This window comes from Lupinus angustifolius, chromosome LG05 (assembly GCF_001865875.1).
Source record: "Lupinus angustifolius cultivar Tanjil chromosome LG05, LupAngTanjil_v1.0, whole genome shotgun sequence".
Classification (NCBI taxonomy): domain Eukaryota; kingdom Viridiplantae; phylum Streptophyta; class Magnoliopsida; order Fabales; family Fabaceae; genus Lupinus; species Lupinus angustifolius.
The window spans coordinates 9,729,451-9,739,276 of NC_032013.1; the positions used below are offsets into that span (position 1 = coordinate 9,729,451).

The window sequence follows — 9,826 nt, forward strand, 5'->3', positions numbered from 1 at the left end:
AGACCATCCATCACATAACTATCCACAGAAGACCAAGCTTGGAGGACAACATTCTGGAAATCTACGTGAGAAGACCAAGCAGCCTGAAATCTGAAAGGTCTATTAAAGACAATTTCATCTCTGCCACCACATCTAACCAATAAAGGACAATGATCAGAGTGCAACTTCGGGAGATTTTCAACATAAGCTTCTGGAAAGTCACTACGCCAATTATAGTCTGACAAAGCTCGATTCAGGCGCTTAGAGACACTACGACCACTCTGCTCTCTGTGGAACCAAGTAAATCTGCTACCAACAGCTCCAAGGTCCAATAGCCTACAAGATTCCAAAACCTGAGAGAATTTAGCTGCCTTGGAGTGGATAAAGTGACCACCTTTGACCTCAGAAGGAAGAAGAATTTCGTTGAAATCCCCTAAGATTAGCCAAGGCATGGTCACGAGAGGACGAAAAATTCACCAAGTACTCCCATAGAGAATCACGGATAAGAGTTGAAGGATTTGCATAGATAGCCATACAAATCCAGGCACGACCCCCATTCTCAAACTTGATTGAGATAGCTGGAGAAAAGGTGTCAACTATAGTGGTACAAAAGGAGTTGCCCACATTATTGAGAACCCAAATACCACCAGCATGACTAGATGCTTCAACAATTCCACAAGCCTGATAACCTAAACCATCCCAAAAACGTCTAGCATCTTGGAATTGACAATGAGTCTCCAAAATAATGACAATAGAAGGGTTATATTTTCTGATTAATTCCCTTGCATGACGACGACCATCCCTATTGATGGCTCCACGAACATTCCAACAAATTATTTTAAAATCCTGAAATTCAATCATCAGAAAACAATAGACATATGAAACCAAGGAAACAAAAGCTGTAACAATCCATGAATTCCTTCGTCGTTCCATGATGAGACTCCGAATTCATATCCAAGACTAGCATATCTGCATCCACCCCACTCAATTGTTGCCCAATATGAGTAGCCATGTTCACACTTGGTATTGTAGAATCCTCCAGAACCATGTCACGAGAAGGGATGGGGACAATGGGACGTGCGATATTATCACAAGTGCCTGCTGACTCTAATGTGAGACATCCTGTTTGATGTTGTACACTAGGTACACGTTGAAAGACCATGCAAGAATTCATTCCCACGTTTTCCATGCAAGTTGATGGGCCCTCCTTATCTTGGTTTGTGACTAATTGAAAGTCACGTGATTTATGGGAGATAATTCCCTCTTTTGAAATAGCTAAGTTAAGATCCATGCATGCATCATTAGTAGGCTTGATTTTTGGAATTGCATTTAAAGTTGCAACATTATTTTTATTTGAAACGGAATGTCCAGCACCAGAATTAAATGGCCATTGATCACGATGCATATTCAAAGAATTATGAAGGGAAATAGAGTTGTTACCTGAACCAGCCATAATTCCATCAATAATGGGTTTCTCACCATATTTATCACTTGCTCTTTTCCCTTGAATTCGGCTACCCCCATTTAAAGAGATGGGTAACGAATTCCTAGTAATTACGGCTTCCTCCAATAAATGTGCAGTTCTCACATTACCAATGGATTCGATTCTCAAGCGTTTTTGATTGACAGCCTTAATATGCACGTTTCCCACTTTAGAAACTGACAATGAATGTGTGGACCGATCCAAATTTTCTAAATTACCATCTTGCAAAGGGGAAAAATGATTAATATCCCCATTTTTAATGACATTCAAATTTTGAGGTTGCACCTTCTTGTTTATTTTCTTCTTTCTTGTAACTGTTAGCCAATCACCATAAATCTTCATTGATTCTCGGTCATTATTATGATTCGATTTTTGACCTTCCAGCAACTCCACATTTATTGTAATATTTTTAACGGTTGAGACACTCTCCACATGCCCACCAGACACGGCTACCGTTGCCTCATCACTGTTTGTCGTGGTTCTTGTTGCATTAGGCACCACAGATGGAGGTTTGGAGCAATTTCAGGTGGCATGACCATAACAACCACAGGTTTTGCAGATGACATGAAGACCTTCATACATCACCTTGTAAGAATGACCTCCCAAGATATACTTTCCAACCACAGGCTTTGTGAGATCAATCTCAACACACACCCTTGCATAACGACCTCTATCCACCCTTAGAATATTAGTGTCCACTTTAACTGGACGACCAATACAAGAAGCAAGACCAAGGAGAAAGCTCTCATCAAAATAGACCATATTTAGTCTTGGGAAACGAATCCAAACCATAGTGCGATCAACCTTCGCCGATAGAGCAACAAACTCAGGAGTCCAGCAGGCTACTGCAACATAATGATCAAAAAGCATCCAAGGCCCTCCACCAATCACAGTATCACGATCCGCTTTTAAATCAAACTCGACATAGTAAAACCCATGATCCACATCCACCATATCAAAACCTCCTTGTAATTTCCAAGTTCTCTTTAGCCTCTCCTTGAACACATTGTAACTCAGGGATTTGCCTACCAAAGTAATAACCAAAGCATCCTTCCAAGGGGAGCAGAGTTCCTAAAAGACCGATTGATCAAGGGATATACGTGGGACTACAATATTACCTTCCTCATATACGATGGTCATGAGATTTTCGGCAACCAAATCTCTCTTCACCATGGGAGATGGTGATGAGTTTTGATCAAGCACCTTATCTTTGAAGGACACACCTTCACTAACGAAAGACACTTGACTCCACCGTCCATCGGGCGGTTTCGACGGTATAGGTGGTTGCTCAAATTTCTGTGCAGAGAATTGCATGAACTTTGCTTAGTGTGCAGGGAAAAAGTTGGAGAAAAAACGTATGTGTTTGACGGTTATTAAAAAAACCTCTTCGTATTAGCATCCTTTTGACAACATGGATAACTTTTTTGTTAGTGACACTAAAGCTTCTCAAGTCAACATTATTCTCATCATTGAGAAGAGATCATGGTTTGTGGCTATTTGGTGAGCAATGTATTTTTTGTCCCAAAAAACATATGTCTATCCCTAATCAATAATATTATACATAATAATATATCATTATTAATTTTTATTTTATGTACATGTCACATGTCAATTGTCTAGGTCAGAAAATAGGGATAGAGTTGATGAGAGTTGATATGTGTCCTATTTGGTAGTAAAGATTAGTTTATTGTTTCCAATTTTTTGATGGACTAATAAGTGAATTAACCATAATGGTCAAATTGGAAAAAGATCTTTCTTATGTGTAAAGACATCAACTTCATGGTTATTTTGGCTAAGGCTATAAACTCTCTTGAGTTGTGTTTTGAGCAACTAGGCTAGATTGGTTTTCTCTAATTATGAGTTCTTTAATCATATAAAGAATCTCACTTTTATCATTGGAAGGATTTCCACACTCTATCCCTTTGTTTGAGGAGTCTAGTTGTATATACTAGATAGCTTAAAACACTTAATCAAATGTATGTGTGTTTTGGACTAGGGACATAGTACCAATCTCATACTCTTACTAGCTAGGCTAAACATATTTTTCTTGCATATCCTAGTTTATCCATACTAGAACATCGCTTTCACTTATTTTATATTCAAACTCACTTAAAATTCTCCTCCATGTAACAAAAAAAATCACTTAAAATAGTAATAAAAAATCTTACTATTTACGCCCAAAAATCACTTAAAATGAGAAGAAACCGGTGAGATTTTCAAACTCCACGTTGATGTCATGTTCATGTAAATACAAATATAGTTTAATACATTTGGAAAAAACGCCAACTCATATATCATCCAAATAAGTTACATACAAAATTTCATGAGCTGTATAGAGTAGAATGCGAGTGAGTGACGGTGGTCCAAATACTTTAATCTTCATAATCACACTTGTTCCAATTTGCAAACATATGTAATCTATTAATTATAATTTAATCACTTTTTTGCAAACATATGTAATCTATTAATTATAATTTAATCACATATGTAATCTTCATAATCACACTTGTTCCAATTTGCAAATATATGTTTTCCCTCCCCATTATTATGGGATACAGCTCAGGCATGATAGACCCTGCTTATGCCACAAGCTTTTCAGCATTGACTCTTTTGCTATTCCATGCATTGATAAGGTTAAGTATGTCAATAAACAAGTTTATTTTATTATCTATTATTTTGTTTCTTTAATCAGAGTATGTTTAAGTGTATATTATTAAGTGCATTGTTGTGAAAACGGGACTAGATTGGCATGAGAACTACTGAACTGTTCATATTACTACAATATAATAATTATATTAGTATGTAATTATATCAATCAAAATTGGTCATATCAGTTGGTATTTTATTGAACTATGTTAATTATATCTTGCCAATTTTTATTTAAAATTAATTTTTGAAAAAAATGACTTATTTTTTTTTTACAAAATTGTTATTATGGAGGATCAAACACAATAATATTATATTTGTTTACGAGTGTAATATATATATACTGTCAGCGTAAAGATTTATATACATTCAGTATATCTTCACCACTCATTTGTATTACTTTGCGTGAAAAGTCAATGATAATAAAATATAAATGGTAAATGATACACTGATATTGTATAAAATCATACACTACCAATACATACAATTTTCTCCCTAATTATACTTCTAAAACATGTTTGACCACAAGTAACACATTTTAGTTTGTTTTAACAAATGATATAAATAAAACTTTAAAAGTAGTCATTATCTTGTTTATAATTTTTGAATATTAATATTAGTATAATATATGAATATCTAATTTCACGGATATACAATTTAATTAGTGAATGAATAGTATGTATGAGAAAAGAATGAAGAGAGGAAAATTGAGTGAAGAACAAGAACAAGAAATGAATAACCTCTTTGAGGGACTTTTATTTAATTGTGAAGAATGAAGAATTGAGTTGTTAATGATTACAAACCAGAAAGAACTATTTATAGAAAGTTTGGAATAACTAACCATTAACTAACTAACTAAAAATAGAAGAGTGCATATGAAACACGTGCAAGATGAAAAGAGAGAAAAAGAAGAAAGTTAGTTGTGTTGATAGCCTGCAAACTGCTCTGTTTCTGGCTTTGGTGCTTCTGGTTTTAATGTTTCTGGTTTTGGTGCCTCTGTACTGGCTAATACCCCCCCACAAGCTGGAGCACATATACTTAGGAGCCCCAGCTTGAGATGAATGGCAGAATAATCCTTTACCCCAAGAGGCTTTGTGAGACAATCAGCCAATTGTAGTTTGCTTGAGATAGGCAGGAGTTTTAGACTTTTCTGGAGGCAAGCTTCTCTTACAGTATGACAATCCAGCTCGATGTGTTTTGTACGTTCATGAAACACTAGGTTTGAGGCAATGTGGATTGCTGATTGGTTGTCACAGTAAAGAGTTGGAGGATGAGTTGATTTGATGAGCAAATCGTGTAGCAGATAAGTCAGCCATTTTATTTCACAAGTTGTGGTAGCCAAGGCCCTATATTCGGCCTCACATGAACTTCTGGCCAGAGTTTTTTGCTTTTTTGATTTCCAGGAGATGAGTGACCTGCCCAAGTAGATACAATATCCAGTTACTGATCTCCTAGTGTCAGGGCAAGATGCCCAATCACTGTCACTGTAGGCCTTGAGGTGAATGTGTGAAGTGGAAGGAAAGAACAAGCCCAAGGCTGGGTTGCCTTTGAGATATCGAAGGACTTTTAATGCTGCATTGTGATGAGCAGTTGTTGGTGTGGCCATGAATTGAGCAAGTTGATTTATGACAAAGGTTATGTCGGGTCTGGTGTTGGTGAGATAGATGAGTCTCCCAATGAGCCTTCTATAGGCAGGAGCATCAGAGTAGAGAGGGCTAGGATCTTGGTGTAAATGAGTGCCAAAAGTCATAGGGGTTTTGGAAGGTTTACATCCTAGCAACCCAGCATCTGAGATCAGTTCCAGGGCATATTTCCTTTGGTTTATGGAGATCCCTGATTGTTGTCTTGCAATTTCAAAACCTAAGAAGAATCTGAGGTCACCAAGGTCTTTTACCTTGAAGGCAGAGTCCAGTAGATGTTTGATTGAAGAGAGTTCGTGAAGATGATTACCAGCAAGAATAATGTCATCCACATAGACAAGGATGATGGCAATGAGTCCTGAAGGCATGTGTTTTGTGAAGAGGGAGTAGTCATTTTCTGATTTGGCATAACCATGTTGAGTGAGAAAATTGGACAGTTTGGAGAACCATTCCCTACCTGCCTGTTTGAGACCATAAAGGGATTTCTGTAATTTGCAGACTTGTGATGGAGACTGAGAGGGAAGGTCAGGAGGGGTGAGCATGTAAACCTCTTCCTTCAAATCACCATGGAGGAAAGCATTGTTGACATCCAACTGCTTCAAATGCCAATTGTGAATTGATGCTAAGGCTAAGACTAGCCTTACTGTGCTGGTCTTGACAACAGGGGAAAATGTGTCCATGTAATCTACACCCTCAGTCTGTGTGAAGCCCTTAGCCACCAATCTTGCTTTGTACCTCTCTATACTGCCATCAGGTTTGTGTTTGATCTTGAATACCCATTTGCAGCCTATAGGCTTTTTGTTGTTTGGTAGATCAGTGAGTATCCATGTTTGGTTCTGGCTGAGTGCATCAAGTTCTCTGTCAATAGCAGCCTTCCAGTGAGGGTGTTTGATGGCTTGAGAAAAGGTTGTTGGTTCTGTGTGAGAGGAAACTGAGAGAATTATTGCTCTATATGAGGGGGATAAGGAGTGATAAGAGAGGTAAGAAGATAGGGGGTAGGGGTGGGGGGTTGTTGTGGATGTGTGGTTAGTTAAGGAGCAATGATAGTCTTGTAGGTAGGTAGGTGTTTTGGTGGGTCTTGTGCTTTTTCGGGGTGGGTCTGTGTGGTCTAATAATGGAGGTAGCTCTGTTTGCTCTGGTAATTGAGGTGGTTCTGTGTGGTCATGGTTGGAGGGGTCTATGTGTTGTGTGAGAGGAGTAGGATGGGGAGTTACTTAATGATTATTGAGAGGTGAAAGGAAGTGAGGTAGGATGTCATCATATGAGAGGGGATTGTGGTCAGTATGTGGTGGGATGTCATCAAGGTTTGGAAGTGGTGATTTGGTGTGGTATGGGAAGATTGTCTCATGGAAAATGACATCTCTACTTACATCAAGGGTCCTAGAATTCAGGTGGAGAACCACATAACCTTTTGTTCCTTCTTTGTAACCCAGGAAGATGCACTTGCTTGCTCTGGGATCAAGCTTAGATCTGTGAATTGGCAGGGTACTTGTGAAGCAAAGTGACCCAAAAACTCTGAGGTGCTGGATGTCAGGTTTGGATTTGTACAAGACTTCATGAGGTGATTTGTGTTGCAAGACTGGTGTTGGCAATAAGTTGATGATGTGCACAGCATGTCTGAGAGCATAGGACCAATACAATTTTGGGATTTGGCTTTGAATCAGGAGTGCTCTTGCTACATTCAACAAGTGTTGGTGTTTTCTTTCCACCACACTGTTTTGTTGAGGTGTGTATGTACATGATGTTTGGTGCTTGATGCCCTGCTCAGAGTAAAAGGAATTCATGGCAAACTCAGCACCATTGTCACTTCTCACAGTTTTAATTTTGATCGAAAATTGAGTGGTGATCATAATGATGAAGTCTTGCAACCTCTTCCTTGCCTCACCTTTGTTATTGAGCAGAAAGACCCATGTGTACCTTGACTTATCATCAACAATGGTTAGAAAAAATCTATGTCCATGTACAAAAATAGTTGAAATAGGGCCCCAAATATCTACATGTATCATGTCAAAAACAGAAAATGATTGTGTTTGGCTAATAGGAAAGCTTAGCCTTTTTTGTTTTGATAAGTGGCAGACATCACAAATGTTGTTTTTATTAAAGGAGACAAAAGGGAAGCTGGTCTTTATAGTATCCATACAATTGTTGGAGGCATGTGCCAACCTATAATGCCACAAATTTGAATTGGAAAGAGTTACAGTGTTTAAGCAAGTAAAATTTTGTCTATGATTGTGTTTGGTTGTTTCCAAAACATAGAGGCCATGGATGATCCTAGCTGTACCAATCCTCTTCAAAGAGTCCCTTTCCTGAATTGTGCAAGAAAATTCATCAAAAGACAGAATGCAGGATGAATGTGAGGTTAGCTTAGGTATAGAAAGAAGATTGTATGAAAATGTAGGTAAGAATAGGACATTGTGTATGGACAAGTGGTCAGTTAAGGGAATTGTGCCTGAGATGTATGCCATTACTATAGAACCATTGGGAAGATTGACTTTAACAGGTTTAATTCTATAGTAGGAGGAGAAAAGGGATAAGGAGGCACTTATGTGGTCAGTGGCACCATTATCTAGGATCCATGATACATGTTGATATTTAGAGTTAGGAATACCTTCTTTTGTTTCAAAAACTTTATCAGCAGAGTTTGTGTTTGTGCTTAGAACAGCATTGTGAGTTGTAGGAATGGTGTTTGATTGTTGTAGCATTTGAATTAGGCCTTCATATTGTTTCTGAGTCAGCCCGAAAACAGATTCATCTTTGCCATGCTCACCCTGATTCCTGTTTCTTAAATCACAAGTCATTGCTGTGTTCTTTTGTTCACCCCTTGTGAATTGGAAATTTGGTGGGAAACCATGAATTCTGTAGCAAGTCTCAGCAGTATGGCCACTTTTCTTGCAATAAGTGCAATGTTTTGCTGAGCTTGTACCCTTAAACCATGTAGGTTTGTTGGTGGATGATTGGTGTCCTTGGCCATAATTTCCTTTTCCTGGAGGTCCTTTTCTCCAATTTGTATCTGTTGTCATTACTTTTGTATCATCATCTTGGCCCGTGAGTTGCCTTTCTTGCTGAGTGACCAGAGATAGAACCTTGCTCATTGTGGGTAGAGGGTCAATGAGTAGGATTTGAGACCTCACATTTGCATAGGAGTCATTTAGGCCCTTGAGGAATCTAACAATCTTATCTTCTGTTCTGTGTGCCTTAGAACTGATCATAGCTTTGCAAGAAGTGGGATCTTGGCATTCACAAGTTGGTAAGGGTCTGCAGGTATCAAATTCATCCCATAGGATTTTCAGTTCAGTGAAATAATCTGAAACAGCTAGCTCACCTTGTTTGAAATTGGCCAGTGATTCATGCAGTTCAGCAAGGCGAAACAGGTTTCCTTGTGAAAATCTTTCCTTTAACTCATCCCACACATCATAGGCTTTGTCAATCCATAAGATGCTCTGTGCAATTGAAGGAGAAACAGATCTTGTTATCCAAGAAGTGACCATGTTGTTTGCTCTCTGCCATTGCTTGAATAAGGGGTCTGTTTTTGGTGGCATGATGATGCTTCCATCAACAAACTCGAGTTTTTGCTTAGAGATGAGGCACATTTCCATTGATCTGGCCCATTGATGATAATTCTCCCCTGTGAGCAGGGGTGATACAAGGGCAATAGCTGGATTTTCCGAGGGGTGAATGTAATAGGGAGAGATTTGTTCTTGTGTAGTGTTTGTGAATGAGGAATTTGTGAGAGAAGACATGGTGAAGTGTTGAATGTAGCAGTGCTTAAAAAAAAAGCTACTGATACCATATGAGAAAAGAATGAAGAGAGGAAAATTGAGTGAAGAACAAGAACAAGAAATGAATAACCTCTTTGAGGGACTTTTATTTAATTGTGAAGAATGAAGAATTGAGTTGTTAATGATTACAAACCAGAGAGAACTATTTATAGAAAGTTTGGAATAACTAACCATTAACTAACTAACTAAAAATAGAAGAGTGCATATGAAACACGTGCAAGATGAAAAGAGAGAAAAAGAAGAAAATTAGTTGTGTTGATAGCCTGCAAACTGCTCTGTTTCTGGCTTTGGTGCTTCTG

The 9,826-nt window shown here is 38.2% G+C and overlaps 1 protein-coding gene across 1 annotated transcript; it reads right to left on the reverse strand.

Annotated features, from left to right (window-relative positions):
• Window positions 1,985–2,776, reverse strand: LOC109346971. The gene is made up of 2 exons (XM_019586711.1): window positions 2,581–2,776; window positions 1,985–2,487 (listed from the first exon to the last, which is right to left on the reverse strand). The coding sequence occupies exons 1-2, from the start codon at window positions 2,774–2,776 to the stop codon at window positions 1,985–1,987; spliced, it is 699 nt and encodes a 232-aa protein (XP_019442256.1).

Coding starts and splice junctions, on each gene's coding strand:
- LOC109346971 (XM_019586711.1), bottom strand. CDS start 2,776: ATGCAATTCTCTGCACAGAAATTTGAGCAACCACCTATACCGTCGAAA. Junction 2,488..2,580: donor GACCATCGTATATGAGGAAG/GTAATATTGTAG, acceptor TTACTTTGGTAG/GCAAATCCCTGAGTTACAAT.